Source organism: Enhydra lutris, unplaced genomic scaffold, assembly GCF_002288905.1.
Source record: "Enhydra lutris kenyoni isolate GAN:26980312 unplaced genomic scaffold, ASM228890v2 scaffoldscaffold38, whole genome shotgun sequence".
Taxonomy (NCBI): Eukaryota; Metazoa; Chordata; class Mammalia; order Carnivora; family Mustelidae; genus Enhydra; species Enhydra lutris.
Window position 1 is genome coordinate 6,058,126 of NW_019154122.1, and position 15,474 is coordinate 6,073,599.

The window sequence follows — 15,474 nt, forward strand, 5'->3', positions numbered from 1 at the left end:
ACCTCCTGGAAAGACTCCCCTTCCTGGGCAGATGTCCACCTGGAAGGTGGTGGATGAGGTGGTGATGAGGATGAGGTGGTGAGCCTGTGCTCACCTCCAGGGGGAGGTAACCTACTGGGGGCATGGGAGGGGCTGACGGGACCACTGCCGACACCCAAGTAGGAGATCAAAGTGGACAGGCCCAGAGCCAGCGGTGCTGTGGCCATCTGCAGGCGTGGAACATGGCCCAGAGGACACCCTACTGTCCCCAGCATCAGTGTGCTGCTGCTAGTCGGGGAGTAGAGTGTTCAGGATCTCCGGGTGTTGGGGTGTGGGGTGGTCCACGTCTACCCAAGTGACAGGCAGCTACCGGCCACTACAGGGGTGGTGGTTAGAACCATCACTGGGGATCCAGAGTCCTGTTTCAAACCACCCACTGTTATCAGAGTAATGAGGACGTTCTCCCCTGAGACCATGTGTGGGCAACATTTTCCCAGCTGGACCACACATGATGAGTTAAAATGAGACCCATTTCAGGCTAAAAATTATGAAAACAAATCTTGTATTTTTCCTTTTTTTTTTTTTTTAAACCGTCTTGGTGCATTGCTCACCTCCAGAAGTTGCCATTCTCAGAGTGCCCTGAGCTGTTGGTGGCCACGTTGGTGACCATGGTATGGGGCCCAGAATGTGAGCTCTTCTTTTTCCTGTGGTTTTGGAGCAGAGGGAAGTCAGCCAGGAGCTAAGAGGCCGTGTCTCTGCCTTGAACTGAACATAGGCCAGTGGTTACCTGGTGTTCTAGGGACCGGATTGTTCCATAGGATGAAGGGGCAGTAGGCCACACCTTCCCCTTTATCCTTTCTCTCTACCCCTTCCCATTAGAAGGACACATTCCAGGGGCACCTCGCTGGCTCAGTGGGTAGAGTGCAGGACTCTGAATCTCCGGGTTGTGAGTTTGAGCCCCACATTGGGTGTGGGATTACTTAAAAAGAAAATATTCAAAAAGAACAGCAACAAAGACACATTCAGTTCCTGTAGGAAGGCTCATTCATTGTCACCCCCAGGGAATGAAGCTGCGGAGCTCTCCTTCCGCCTGTCCTTTGTCACTGGCAAAGGTTGCTCTGAGGGGAGGCATTCTGAGCTGCGGCAGAAGGAGCCGGCAAGGTGGCCGTGTCCCAGGCCTGGCGGGAGATGCCAGGAGGCTCCGGAGGAAGAGGGAGTGCTGCCACCATGAGCGTGGAACAGGCTCACCATTGTGTCCAGGAAGACGGGGTGAGCAAGCCCGCCATCTCCAGGGCACCCCGTTCCAAACTGGAGCTTGGTCTGCACTCCATGGGGCTTAAGGAATGGGAAGAGCAGACGTATCCCCTGTGCTAACTGGGTCTTTGAGTCCTGATGACCCTACATGTTTTAGATTCCTTCAATCCTGATGGGTCACAGAGTTAGGACTGGGCCTACCCTGTGCTCGACTTCTTGACCACTGACCCTCTCAGGTGACTGAAGCTGCCAGGCTCCAGCCTTCGGGCTCGAATCCTCCTGTGGAGAACGCTTCGGCGAGCTTCTGGTTGTGTGGACTGCTGCTGGGAAGGGCCCTCGCTATGCTGGGAAGGGCACTGAATTTGGCTCAGAGATTGTCTGCTTCATCCTCTGAAGGTGTGGAGATTGCACATACACAAACAACCCCCCCCCAAGAGAAAAGGCCTAAAGTGTTCTTTCTGCCACCCCACTGGTTTATGCCCTAAGACTGGCCTCGTAGGGAGATTTTATCATCCTGACCTTTCTCCTTCTACTTGTGGACCCGTTAACCTTGTTCCTGCTGTTGATGTTCTTGCGAGGATGACTGCCAGAGACTAGAACTGAAATGGGATCCAGGCCGGGCACCTAGAGCTGCCCAGGCTTTTCCAGAGAGAGAGAGAGAGGGAGAGCTCGCTGTCTCCCCAGGAGCTGGTCAGAATGGTCACAGGGAGGGAGCTGGAGCCAGGGATGGGTGGACCTGAGGCCCTCCACTTCTAACTCCCGTGTGGGCGTGGTGCCCCCTCCCCGGCCTGCACACCCCTTTCCCCCATTGTGGAAGAAATGTGCGAGTCGGGGCCCCTTGGAAGCCAGTAAAGTCTCTGCTTGCCTGACTCTCCGCAGCTCCTTCACTGTGTTCTTCCCTGAGTCCCTACCATGTTTATTGATGTTGTTTTTTGCCATTGTCAGTGGCAGAAAGGGCCTGTGGTGACAGCTTTCCCTGGGGAGTGACTGTCCAACATCTGTAGGTTGCACCAGCCAAGCAATCCTGGTTTTCGGCTCAAGTAGTCCATTTGCTGCACATGCTTAGGGATGTCAAGCCTGTTCTGCAGGCCGGTCAGGTGGGGTCTGCTCTCAGTCCATGCTGACTCCTCGCTGCCCTTCCCCGAGCCCTCCCATCCTGGTCACCAGCATCCAGCCTGCTCGATTTTTCTCTACCAAGCCCCAGTGTAGTTTTCTGCCTCTGAGCGTGGGCCCAGCTCAGTCCAGGGAATGTCATCGGAACACGCCTGGCATCTAGGGAGCGGGGAAGGTAGCAGAAAGGGCAGGCTCTTGGGTGGCTGGCTCATGGGATCACTTCACAATCTTTCTCAGCAAAGTTGACTGCTTTTTTAGGCCCAAGCGAGGGTAGCTCATCAGTCACAAAACCCCACAAGGTGGTCTGCCCGTCTTTCTTGGGAGACTCAGCAGTGGGGTCTTCAGCGCAGGGTGGGCGCTTGCTGCTGTCGGAGACCTCACACTTGCGGTGTGAGCCCCCGGTTGGCTGCCGTGAACCCCAGGATCAGTGCTTTGATTTTTTTGGGTTCCCAGGGAAAGCTTCCCAGCTCTGGCTTTCACGTTGGGTCTCACTGTTGCCTCTGTCGGCCTGGATTCTGCTGAGACCAGATGTTCTGACTGAAGGGGCTGGCACTGCTTTCGTCCAGAAATGATTACTCCCATCTGTACCAGACATCTTGCCCCGTGCTCTGCAATCCTCGGCTCTTGGCTTGCAGCAGATAATACCTTCAAACATGCGGTTGCAATTTATTGGCCTTATAAGTTAATTTTAGTGGGTGTGCAGTTGATTGAAATCAAAGCTTAATGAAGGCCAGAGTCTGGGGGGGTGGCGGAGCAGGGCGGGAAGACGTTCTGTGTTCTTCCCTTGCTTCGGGTCTGAGATAATCTTCAAAAGACTTAATTAGCTTTTCTAATCAACCCTTCTTGTCTGGAAGAAGTTTACAGAATGAAACAAGGCTGGCGTCCCGGTGGCAGTCCAGAAACCCACGAGCCTCTGGGAGCGGCCAGGGTGCTTGGTGGATGGGCTTGACCCCAGCTCCCTGCCTTTTCTCCTCTCTCGGGGGCCATGCTAGAATCGTGGTCATTTCTGCCTCTTCCTCCTATTCTCTGGCCCTCTGTCATTTGACATTTGGGCAACACTGACTCTGGAAGGGCAGGGTATCCTTATTCATGTGTGAAGAAGGTTCGTTGCTGTGGTTTTGGGAGTCCTGGAAACTCCCATGTTCCCGGCTGCCTTCCCAGACCTTGTCCCTGGGCCCCTCAGGGCCCCCCCCCCCCCCCCCCCCCCCCCCCCCCCCCCCCCACTTTCATCGGACGTCAGCATCGGGCCTGGGGGATTTCAGCATGTCTGTCCTGGTAGGAATTGCAGAAAGCAGTGGGAGCTTTTCTGAAGAGAAGGGAGCAGCAGAAGCAGGGGCAGCAGGTAGGCAATGGTGGGAGGACCAGCTCAGACGGGAGGTGGAGACGGCCCAGGAGAAGTCTTAGGCCCACCGCCGTCCAGCCAGCTGCATAGTCGGGAGGAGCCGGGCCCCGAGAGGGCCTGGACTTCATTCTGTCTTCCGCCCTACTCGCTCGCTGACTTTGGGCCAGTAAGTGAACTCTCTGAGCCTCTGTTTCCTTATATGTTGAGGAGGTCAAGGTCGTTCTGCTGTCTTAGGGGCTGAGGGGGGCTCGCAAGGCTTCTCTTGCACTGACTCATCGGGTCCACGTGGTGACCTTTGAGCTGTCAGGAGGACAGGATTGTTCTCATTTTATGGTCGTTATCCTGTGGCTGTCTTATGTTCTGTGGACACAGGGTGTTTGGGTGCAGACGCAGTGAGGTAGCAGGCTCTGGAATGCGTCACCGGCCGCAGTGGAAGGCTGCGCATTCTGGCTGGGCCTCTGCTCCCAGCCCACCCTGGGACCTCAAGTAAATCCTGTCTCCAAAACGGAGTGAAGTAGTTCCCATCTGTGGTGACAGGCGAGTATTTACGACCTCGTTGTGCAGACACTGAAAACCCATTGTGCTCTGAGCACAGGGCACAGTGGGGAGTGCGTCAGGGACAGCCCCTGCCGTCGTGGGGCTCAGATTTTCGCAGCGCTTGAAGAGGTGCAGGCGCGCGCAGGAGGAACGGAGCAGACACAGTGCTTGCACAGGCTGGCAGGTGCGGGGAAGGGCACACCCAGGCAGGGAGGCAGGGAAGCCTGACTTTAGGAAGGGCTGGAACTGTGCGCGGATGACACGGCGTTTGCCCTGGTGCAGGAGGGAGTTCGAGTAGTCGGCGTGGAACTCCTGCCCTTGTAGCGCTGGCCTCAGCTGGTGTCCAGGAACTTGGCTTTTTGGAGGGTCCCTACCATTCCTTGATAAGAATGGCTCGTGGTGCTTAAACTCTTCACGCAAACATGGTGGTTTATGCCGAGCTCCTGCTTCCCTTCTGGGAGCCTGGAATTCTGCTGTGTGCTAGGTGGACAGCACTCTGGCAGTAAAAACCCTGGTCGCCTAGTCCGTGGGCGTCCCTGTAGACAGTGTCGCACACTTGCCGGGGGAACGAAGTATGCCGTGTGCGAGCCCTGGAAGAAGAGCCATGTGCTCTTACAGACTCGTGTCCGGTTTCCTCAGGACTCTTCCCTCCTGCCTCTCCTTTGGCTGCTCCTGCCTGGTCTCCTTCGGCTGGAATGACTCCTGGTGGCAAGACTCTGTGCTGAGCCCTGTGAGCCTCTCAGTGAATCACTGAGCCTTGGGTGGTCATGAAGAGCCCAGGCTCCACCGTGGTGCCTGGCAGAAGCAGGGGGAGGACGGCTTTGGTCCTAACTACTCGTCCCTCAGTCTGGCTGGGTGAAATCTGTAGCTTAAGGTCGCCCAGTGCCTCCACGACCAGAAACAGCTGGCCCTTACCTTCGGTCTCTGGAGTCACAACTCCAGCCCCCCTAGGAAGTGGGTGAAAGCACTGAGCAGGAAGGTGTGAAGGGGTGGCGGATCGTGTGGGAAAGTTCTGGAGCTGGATGGAGCCTGGGCCATTTGGTTTGGCCCCTCTGCCCTCTGTCCCTGCGCCTCCCCATAGGTCTGATGGCTCGTGATGCAGAACACTTTTTGTTCCTGCCCAGAGGTGTGGGACCTCTTCCCAGATAGGAAGGTCTCCAGTAGGCCCTGCGACAGGCCCCGCGTGCCGAATGTGCTGCACTCCAGGGACTGCTGGGCGGGGCCGGGGTCTGCGTCTGGCTTTTCGGCACCGTAATTAGTACTTGGGTTTTCACATGTATTGTTTGTATCTTCGGCCACGCGTACAGAGGGCCTCTGAGTACTGCCCCGCCTGCTGCGGGACTCTGGCTTGCCACTCCTCAGGCTTGTGTGAAAGTGCTGGAAGCACTTAATGGGGAAACCTGGGCCCCGCTCGGTTGTGCTGTTGTAACTGACTAGGGAAACGGGTCGAGAGGGTCCTGTTGGCTTTCCAGGGGATGGGGTTGCTGAGCTGGTCTGTGTCCTGCCCTGACAGTGTTGAGTTTCAGCTCTCCCGTGCCACCGCTCTGAAGCAGAGGTGTCTGCCACGGTTTCTCGAGCCCCTAAAGAGAGGGTCTGGACGAGCCGGCAGGATGCCCCCAGCCTGCAGGCCAGGAATGGGACCCCTTCGGCTGGCATCCTAAGGCTGCAGCTCTGGGTTTGGTGGCCGTGGCATGCACCGTCTGACTTTTATCTGCTAAAATAAAGTTAAATGAAAAGCAGGAGTGTGCAAAACACCGTTTTGTTAACAAACACGGTCCCGCAGATCATCAGCATCAGGGACTCTGATTCCTTTAGAACTTTTGGGTTCTTGCAAACTATATGGCACACGGTCACACTCTGGATTGTGCTGATCCATGTGCTGGGGTGCCAGTGCCCATGTGGAAGGAGGGCCCAGGTCCATCCAATGGTCAAGCTGTGCTCTTGGCTATGCTGCCTCCCAGGCTCTTGGTAGACCCATCTTTGTCAGGAGGCTGCTTTGTGCAGGTATCCAGGGTGGGTGGTCTTACGAAGGTTCAGCCAGCAGGCCCTCGTGGCCTCATTGAGGTGGGGGACCCCTCCTTCACAGATGTCCCAGAGCTGGGTGCTCAGTAGTGAGCTCCCACCTCCCGGCCGCTCAGTATAGTGTCCTTTGTTCCTCTGACTTTCTCCCTGACCTTGAACTAGCACCGCGTACAGCAGCATGGTTGTGGGTGTGTGTTCATCTTTACCAAATTCAACCTCACAGTCTGAGCCAAGGCCCCGAGCCCAGCTGCCCACCTGCACTGCTGTGGTAGCCCTAGTACATGGGGCCAGCCAGACCCCAGGGCTGGTCCCAGCGGCCCTCTTCTCGGCCACATGGCTGGGGCACCTTTCTTTCACTCTCTGGGTTTTCTTAATAATGTGTTCAGAGCCCTTGACACAGAATGGGTTCCCATCAATGGCAGCTCCTGGATGAGAGCGGTGGGCCTGCACCTCCAGAAGGCCTGGGTTGTCGACATTCTCGAGTCGTGGGCCAAGCGAGCCGGCAGGATCGTCGTCAGGGGCCCGGAGAGCCAGGAGATGGTCGCAGTAGTGCCAAGCATGGACGGCTCTCTCAGGTCCCAGAGCCAGGTCTGGAGCCCCTGCAGCAGCTCCCTTGTTTCTAGAGAGGCCTTTGTGGTGTGTCTGCAAGTAGAAAACTGTAAAAACCCCGTGACGGGCTGTAGAGGGCTGCAGCTGGGATCCAGATGGCGCGTCGACAGGCGAGCGGCATGAAAGCCACACGTGCCTGAGCCACAAGTCGGTGTGCTTGCTCGGGACTGGCACACCTGTGTGTCCTGGAGGGCATTTCCGCAGAATCGCTGTCCCGTGTCCACGGACGGGCTCGGACACGTGCTGCAAACTGTGGTGAAGGCGCAGGAGGACAGTTGCCATCTCAGCACGCATCTGCCAGCCCAGAGCCAGGTGCCTGCCTTTCTCCATTTTGGGCAGAGCCAACGGCAGCCCCCAGGGAAGTGCGGATAGGACCATGCTCACAGGGCAGGCGAGACCTTGGCTAAGATTAGGAGGAGGGAGGAGTTGTGCCCTTCTCGGCCCAGAGAGAGAGATTTGGGGATTCGGACGGCCGCCAGTGGCTGTGAATGTCTTGCGGTTTCCTGCGCGCTTCCTGCTGCCTCCACTGGGGTCTCACGGGTGCGCCCCAGCAGAAGCTGGGACACCTGCGTGGCGGGGAGAGCCCGCAGTCCCCAGACCCTCAGGGTCATGGCCGTCGGCTCTCTGTGGGCTCTCCAGAAGCCGCATCGTCGACCAGCACCCACATCCCTCTGTCAGGCAGGGAGGTTGCTTAGCCTCTCGTGGTGACAGGTTTGGAGCCGGTGAGGAAGGAATGTTGGTCTGCGCTGCGAGGAAGGAGGCCGGGTGTTACATGCCTCTCCAAGCAAATGGGAGGTTGTTCTTTCCCCCGGGCTAGAACTGCATTGTTCGCACCTGTGGGAACCACGTGCCTTTTTAGGTTCTGAGGACGTCCAAGGATGGCCAGAAAAACTAACTGCATCCGGCAGCCGGCTCCCTCAGTCCCTGTTTTAGGCCGGGAGGAGACAAGAAGGTATTGTTCTGGGGCCAGACCCCAGGCGCTGGTGGAGTGGCTCTGCCTCGGGGTTTAGTTCTCCTTGTCTTTGCCATACGCTCACTCCGCGAGCGTGGGGGTTTCCGTTGGAACGAGGGCCCACGTGACCTCCTTGTCACTGTCATGACCAAGTACCAGACACAGTAAAGAGTGTCCCTCAAGTCTCACCGCTGCTCCTCGGCGAGACCCCAGAAGCATGACAGACTGGACATGACACACGGAGTAGGGAAGGAGGAACTTCATGTAATCTGACAGTTTGGGATGTTTTAAGGGACAGTCTTCCTAGTTTGGGACGGGATCCCAGAAGGATTCCACTTGTTTTAAGTGGACTGACACTAAAATTGTGTAGTCTGAACTCCTTTCTGGCATTTCTGCTGCCGCCGCCTCATCTGTTCCCTCTCCCATCCCTCATCCACCCTGGTGGGCCCCGTCATCTCCAGCCAGATCTGAGGCCATGGGAGTTCCTGCCTTGAGACTGTCCCCCAGCTTGAAAGAAATGTCCAGGGACACCTGGGTGGCTCAGTCAGTTAAGCGTCTACCTCAGCTTCAGTCATGATCCCAGGGTCCTGGGATTGAGTCCCACATCGGGCTCCCTGCTCAGTGCGGAGTCTGCTTCTCCCTCTCCTTCTGACTGCCTCTCTCCCTGCTTGTGCTCTCTTTCTTTCACTGCCAAATACATAAATAAAGTCTTCTTAAAAGAAAAAAAAAAAGAAAGAAAGAAAAAGAAAAATGCCCAGACCATAAGCATCATTCCGAGTTGACCATTCTTTTCTCCACAGAAGCCTCGCTCCAGCCTCTGGGACTCTCGGGAGCGGGATCGGGGAGCTGGTGCACGCGGCATAGAACGCGGTTGTGTACTCGTCTGGGTTGCGCCCTATTTCTGGGTATATTCCCACATGTAAGGATGTCCCAAGAAAGGGTAGCTCGGATAGGACACTAACGACAGACTCAGAATCCCCAAAGGTACATTGAAATGGTGAAGCCATGACTCTGAGAATTAAATACAACAGGTCTGAGTGGAAAATGACATTCTTGGGTCCAGCGTACCACGTACTTAAAAATCTAGGATGTGGGAGACAATTTTATGACAACACGTTAAGAAGAAACATTGCATCGGAGATGAGTGGAAGCTCTTCTGTGTCCATGTGAGTGGGGCATGGGGGCCAAGAGCGCGGCTTCGGCCCTGGGCTCCCGGGTGGAGCAGTAGCCTCGTACCTGAGCGGTGCGCTGGTCCCTGCTGTGCACTGGGTACATCAGAGCAGGGCATTGATTTCTCGGACCCCTACAGAAGAGGGTAGCCAAGGTGCAGGGACTTAAAATCATGTCTTACGAGCAATAACGTGACAATGGGAAGGCCAGAGAAGAGAAATCTTGGGGTTTATGTAAGCTGTCTTTAGATATTTAGAAGGACTACATGAGAGAAGGTTGTTAAATTATTTTGTGTGGTTCTGCCTGACAGTGCGCATTTTCACTCCAGTCCAGTGCAAACTGTTTGAACGCTTCAAAACGAAAACAGTGGCCTTGGTAAACTAGTGAGTTCTCTGTCCCTGGAGGCATGTAAGCAGAGTTTTGACCAACTTAAGATGTTGGTAATTGGTGCTGTGGTGCTCAGGGTCTGCCTCACACAGGCCCTGATACAGCCACTACATCCCGGGCAGTCTGAGCTTGGAAAGACGCCACTGAGCCTGCAATCCAGCTCCTTCGTTTTGCAAATGGGAAATCAGTCTTTGGCATCACACTGGTGCCAGATAAATATTCCTTGCCTTTCTCTTGGCATATTCACACTCCAGCATCGGGGAGGGGGTTGCTCACCTTATGATGCCCCTGACTGGTCTTGGGGGCTTGGGAGTGATGGCATGGGCCTCTGCGTCTGCTCCAGCCTCCCGGCCCAGCTCCCATGTGGCAAAAAGGTCACATCTGAGTGAAGCCAGCCGGGGCCAGCTCCCAGCAGGTGTGTCCTGGCTGTGGTGAACTGGGAGGGTCGTGGCAGGTGACTCATCACCTGCTGGGGGCCTCCATCTTGGGAGCACAGATCTGGCTCTTCTCCCTGGAGGGGATTTGAAAGGAAGGAGGGAAAGCCGATGATGTCACGGTCCTTTCCAGTCCCATCTTCCCCGTTGGGTGTGCAGCCCGGTGTTGGCTGAGACTGGGGCTTGGGTAATTCAGGCTCACAGCTCACACTTCCAGAACCAGCATCTGTGCTAGGGCTCCACACACGGCCTGGCTTCGCACACTCCATAAAGCTTCAGGGGCCGGGATATTTTCTTTCCTCCGTTCTTTTGTGAAATAGGTCTTTTTGCGCGGGAGGTGTTTTGTTTTCCCTCTGGGGGAGTCCTATGGTTGAAAAGTTATGGACACAGAATCCGTGTCCATGATTGTGACATGATTCAGGAGCAGGAGTCATTTTCTGGGAGAAATGATGCTGAACTCCGAGGACAGGACAGTTAACTGGCACGTTGGCCTTTTAGTTGGTCCACGTTCAGGCATCTAACTGATGATAGAGTGTGAACGTGACCGGGTGCTTCATTGTAATTGTGCTGCTGCAGAGCTAGCCCTGCCAGTCACGCCACGTGCTCCCGGCTGGTCCAGGGCACTGACCAGCTTGGGTCAGTGGGGCCCTGATCTTGAGCTTACAGAACCCGTATCTGCATGTTGAAATCAAGTACAGTTTCCAGACTTGGGGAGCCAATGCATAGCTACCCCAGCTCCTTGGTGCCACCGTCTGAATTCCCTGCCCTTCCTTTGCCTTAGGGCACCTTCACCCTCAGGGCGCCTGGCTGACTCCCGGCAGTGGAGCCCGCGACCCTTGAGCTCTCGGTCGTGAGTTCGAGCCCCATGTTGGGAGCAGAGTTTTCTTTGAGAAAAATCATTTAAACAAATAAAATATTGGGGGGGGGCAGGTGAAAAAAAAAAAAAAAGTTAGTGTTTTCCGTTACTGGGAAAGTGTTGGAAGCTGCCGAGACTGTGTGTGGTTAAATGGGTTTGCTCTTCGGTGAGACCAGCACGGAGGCTGACTCCGCTCTGTCGTTCTCCCCCAGCTGTGTTCCTGGAGCTTCCCGAGGCCCTGCTGCCTCATGGGTCAAGTCCCCCCGGGGGCTGGGGTGCTCCTCCAGTGTCCCTGCGTTCTGTCCCTGCGTTGTCCACCTCCCGTATCCTTCACCTCTTCACTGGCTGTGGGTTTCAGGCCTAAGAAGAGCCCGTGCTTTTGTCTTTGGGCCTCTGTGCGTTAACGTTCTCTGAGCTGCTCTCTTGACCAGCGCATTCACTGCAGGAACTCCGGGCCTTGCCTCACACAGCAGTGCCGTGGCCGTTGGTGCTGGGCCTGTCCCCCCACCCTCCCTGGATGGCTGGGGCCTATGAAGTGATCCAGAGCTGGCAGAGCCCCGGGTAGGGCCAGGTGGCTTCCTCTGTAGCCCGCTCTCTCTCTCCCGGGCCCCATTTGGTCATTGGTTCACGTCGACATATGTGCAAGGGCCCAGGCGCGGGGCGGTGGCGGTGGTGGAGCCACCTTATTGGAATGGCATGTTAGCGTTTAAACAATATTAATACTGTTTGACTCATTAAGTATACAAAGGCCAGTTAAAGTGCTTCCATGTGTGAGCTGTTAGTTCTGGCGGGCGACTCTTCAGATGGCTTCATGTGGTTTCAGACAACATTTTAGCACATTCTTAAAATACCCACAAAAGCCTTTATGTAAAAACTCATAAATGTGAGCCACATAAAAATTATTTTTTTCCTGTTTCATGTCATTATGATCAAAGTACAGTAGGTAAGAATAAATTTTCAAAAACTTGTTGAGGTCCCTCTTTAATTAATGCTTCACTCGCAGAGCAGAGCCGTAAACCATGTAATGGGGAGCTGTCTGTATGCCCCGCAGTCACCCTGCCATCGGCCTGCTCACCACGGCCCTGACGGCGCTTGCCAGAGAGGCTGGCGTTTCTGGGAGATCCTGATCCGGCCCCTCCTCATGGCACAGTCCTGTGCTCCCTTTGTCTTGGAGCGTCAGGTTGAGACTTGCTGCCGCCCCGGTGTCTGGAGATGCCCTTTGGTGAATGGAATGCGGGTCCATCATTGAATTGTTGTGGTGTCGGGGCCCTGCCTGCGGAGCCCGGGTCTCAGCACGCCCGTCTCACCCCGCTGAGGAACACCCTGACGACGGGAGAGGGAGTAGATTCCTAGCCAGGACGACAGCATCGCCTCCAACACGGCTGCCATTCCTTTGTGGCAGATCCGATCGACTGTAAATTAGGGTACTAGCTGGTGGAATACGACCTCAGCTGCGAAAAACAATTACCGAGATCGTGTGGCTCCCGGGAGAAGCGCTAACGAGTCCCTGCCAAGCGCAGAGGCCGAACCCAACACGGCACCGTGGCTCTGCTTGTCGTTTCGTAAAAGTTCGGCATCTGGACAAAGACTGGAAGGGGATTTGGAAAAATGAGATCTATGGGATAAGTTGATACGTGGTATTCTGGGCTAATTTTTCAGTCTCCCTGTTTTAGAATGTCCTTGCAATGAATTGCTTAGTTTTGGAGAAAAGAAGAGCAGTAGAGGTCAGAGTTAAGTTTGCATTTTGCCTTCCTGGTCTCCAGCATCTTGGCAGCTTGGGTCCGGTCACTGTGGCCCACAGAGGAAGCTGAGGATGCCAGGGACAAGCTGCCCGGAGTGGGAGCCGGGCCACTGGGTGGGGCGTTGGAGTGGAAATGGCCAGTTCCACCTTGTAAAACATAATGCGGTTGTTCATTTTCCGGAAGAAAATAAATCTAAGGGACGGGACAGAGGGGATGGACTGCAGCTGCCTGGCGCTTTGGAGCAGGTCTCCAGGCGACGTCATCAGGGGCTCTCGGGCCCCCAGAGTCTCTCTGGGCTCCCTTCTGGGGTAGCCTGGCCCGCTTTCCCTGGTATCCTGGCACACAGAGGGCGTGGGGCCTTAGACAAGACCAGTGCCGCTCTCTGGTCATGGGGATCGAGCCACGCGCTGTGGGGTGGGGGGGCGGGAAGGGGGAGAATGACCACTGGGTGTCCGCCTTTACTCCTGGATGGCCAGCGGCAAGAAGGGATTATTGGCCCTTCCTTCAGACCAGCATGAGAGAAGCTGCAGATTTAGAGCTTCCCTTTTGATGTGGGGCTGCTCTCCCTACAAGCCAACCAAGGGGGAAGCCGAGTGCTGGAGCAGCCCTCCGTGTCCGGCAGGACTGGGATCATATTAGCTGGGCTGCTCTTCCCTCGGTGGTGCTGGTGTGACTCCTAGGGAACTTGGATCTCTGGATTCTGTTCCACGCCCACCTGCCCATCGTGTGTGTGCTCTGCGTCGCACTGGCCTGGGGCCGGTCCCCTCCATGTGTCTGTCCAGCAGGCCCACTCACCGGGCATCCACTGCACCAGCCCCGCCTCCCAGGGTGACCAGGGCTGTGAGGGTGGGCAGTTGGGGTGAATCTCATTGGACAGCTTAATCACCATGGAGCCTGTGGGGACGGAGAGGCAGGGACAGGACATGGCGGCCGCAGCGGGCTGGAACCCCAGCGGGCAGGGGAACAGACCTCGTATGCAGCCTTTGGGCCCCCACGGGCCCTGTGGTGGGTTGGCCCCGTGGCACCTTATGGCTCAGCAGGAGGCTGTGGTTCTCACGGGGAAAGACGCTTCCTTTGCTCTGATTGTTACAAAGAATTCTTGTGTACTCTTCACCCACATTCTCGAAATGTTAGCGTTAATCATGTGTATTTTTATTATGTAACAGCTTTATTGAGAATTCACGGACCTGTTTATTTTTAGTACGTATTTTTGTTACTAAAATCAATAATAGTCTTTAGTCAGATTATTTACTTTCCTATTTTTTTTAATCTCAAGAGTCCTATAAAGTAGGTATTACCGTTCTTATTTCATAATGAAATGAGGGCCCAGTTCAGGTGGTTGGTCCCTGGGAGCACTTAATAAAGAGTTGGTGGCTGGGGAAGGTACGGCTGCGGCTGGTAGTGGGGGGGGCCCGTGCCACACCCCCCACCACACACAGCCGCTGCTCGCTGCCACACGCGTGCTGCTGGCCCGCCTCCGCCACGTCTGAGCCTGTGCTCACACACGATAGCGCCCTCCTGGCGGGGCCCAGCGTGCCTGCCACGCTGTGGATGCCGAGGTTAATTGGGGTCAGAGAGGCCATAGACGCGCTGGTAAAGAACATGCCGGGCCACAGAGACGCGTGTTTTCCAGCGTTCCGGTTGGTCGGCGGCAGAGTTTGAGGCCCCACACAGCAGCTGCTGACCCACCTCCGCCCCCGGCAGCCCGGCTCTGCCATACTGTCGCCTTGAGTCTCTTGGATTTGGGACCCTGGCCTGATTTCCTTTTCTCCTCTGGCCTTTTCTTGTGTTTGTTCTTAGGAGTTTTTCCGTGTCGACTCAGACCTGAGTATGGAGCTCTGCCCTAAGCTCAGCTCTTCATTTCCGGCTCCAAAAGACCAACAGAAACCCAGGCAGCCGGGGCTTGGAGGGAGGCGGGGAGGGTTGGGGGGGCTCGGGGTGGGGAGGAGTGTGCTACTCTGGGTTTTGCCCCTTTATCCCCCCTGTGAATTAGTCATCCCGGAGGGTAGCAGTAATCCCCATCGAATGTCCATCCCATGTCACACACTTTGCTGGGTCCTTCCTCTGGAAGGAACGTGCAGCCAGAGAAGTTTTGTAAGCTTGCCCAAGACCGCAAAGCCTGAGTTAGCGGCAGAGCTCGAACTCCAGTTCATCCTGAGCCCCTGGTCTTTCCGGGACCCCTGCCCCCAACCAGCAGGTACTCAGGACATGCGCAAGAGTCAGGCCCGGAACCATCACAGGGAGGGAGGGAGGGGCCTTCCTTCCAGACATTCAGGAGAAGCTTTGCCGAATGAACCCCTGGGCTGATCTGTAATCCGACCGGCTTGGCGTCTCATGGCACGTGGCCTGTTTCCGGCAGGTACTTTGAAGGCGGAGTCTCATCTGTCTACCTCTGGGATCTGGATCACGGCTTTGCTGGAGTGATTCTCATAAAGAAGGCTGGAGACGGATCCAAGAAGATCAAGGGCTGCTGGGATTCCATCCACGTGGTAGAAGTGCAGGTACACTCCCCGGCCGACCTGTCTCTCGAAGCGGTGGGAGGATGCTGTGATCCGTAAACCCCGTCACTCCTAGAATGCCCCAGAGCCGGTTCGATTAAGACACATCGGGATTGCCGTGGTCAGTAACGATAAAGACCCTGTGGTTGCAGAGTCGGTCCCTTTAGAGACCAGCCAGGGCTTTATAAGGTCGTGCTATGGCCCCACATCCAAGGAAGGGACATGTGAGAATGACCCCAGCTCAGGCTCAACCCTGGGGTTCTGTCCTCTGTGTCCTCCCACAGGAGAAATCCAGCGGTCGCACCGCCCATTACAAGCTGACCTCCACCGTGATGCTCTGGCTGCAGACCAACAAATCCGGCTCCGGCACCATGAACCTCGGAGGCAGCCTGACCAGACAGGTGGGGCACGGGGTGGCCTCTGTCCGACGGGTCTCCCCTGACCAGACAGGTGGGGCACCGGGGCGGCCTCTGTGCCCGACGGGGTCTCCCCTGACCAGACAGGTGGGGCACCGGGGCGGCCTCTGTGTCCGACGGGTCTCCCCTGACCAGACAGGTGGGGCACCGGGGCGGCCTCTGT

General features: G+C 56.1%; 1 protein-coding gene across 3 annotated transcripts in view; it reads left to right on the forward strand.

Annotated features, from left to right (window-relative positions):
• Positions 1 to 15,474, forward strand: part of LOC111154622 (capping actin protein of muscle Z-line beta subunit) — a 140,159-nt gene that overhangs the window by 107,467 nt on the left and 17,218 nt on the right. For all 3 annotated transcript variants that reach the window (XM_022514349.1, XM_022514347.1, XM_022514348.1), the window contains exons 5-6: positions 14,757 to 14,898; positions 15,180 to 15,296. In XM_022514349.1, the coding sequence (XP_022370057.1) occupies positions 14,757 to 14,898; positions 15,180 to 15,296 (259 nt within the window). The remainder of the gene's footprint in view (positions 1 to 14,756; positions 14,899 to 15,179; positions 15,297 to 15,474) is intronic.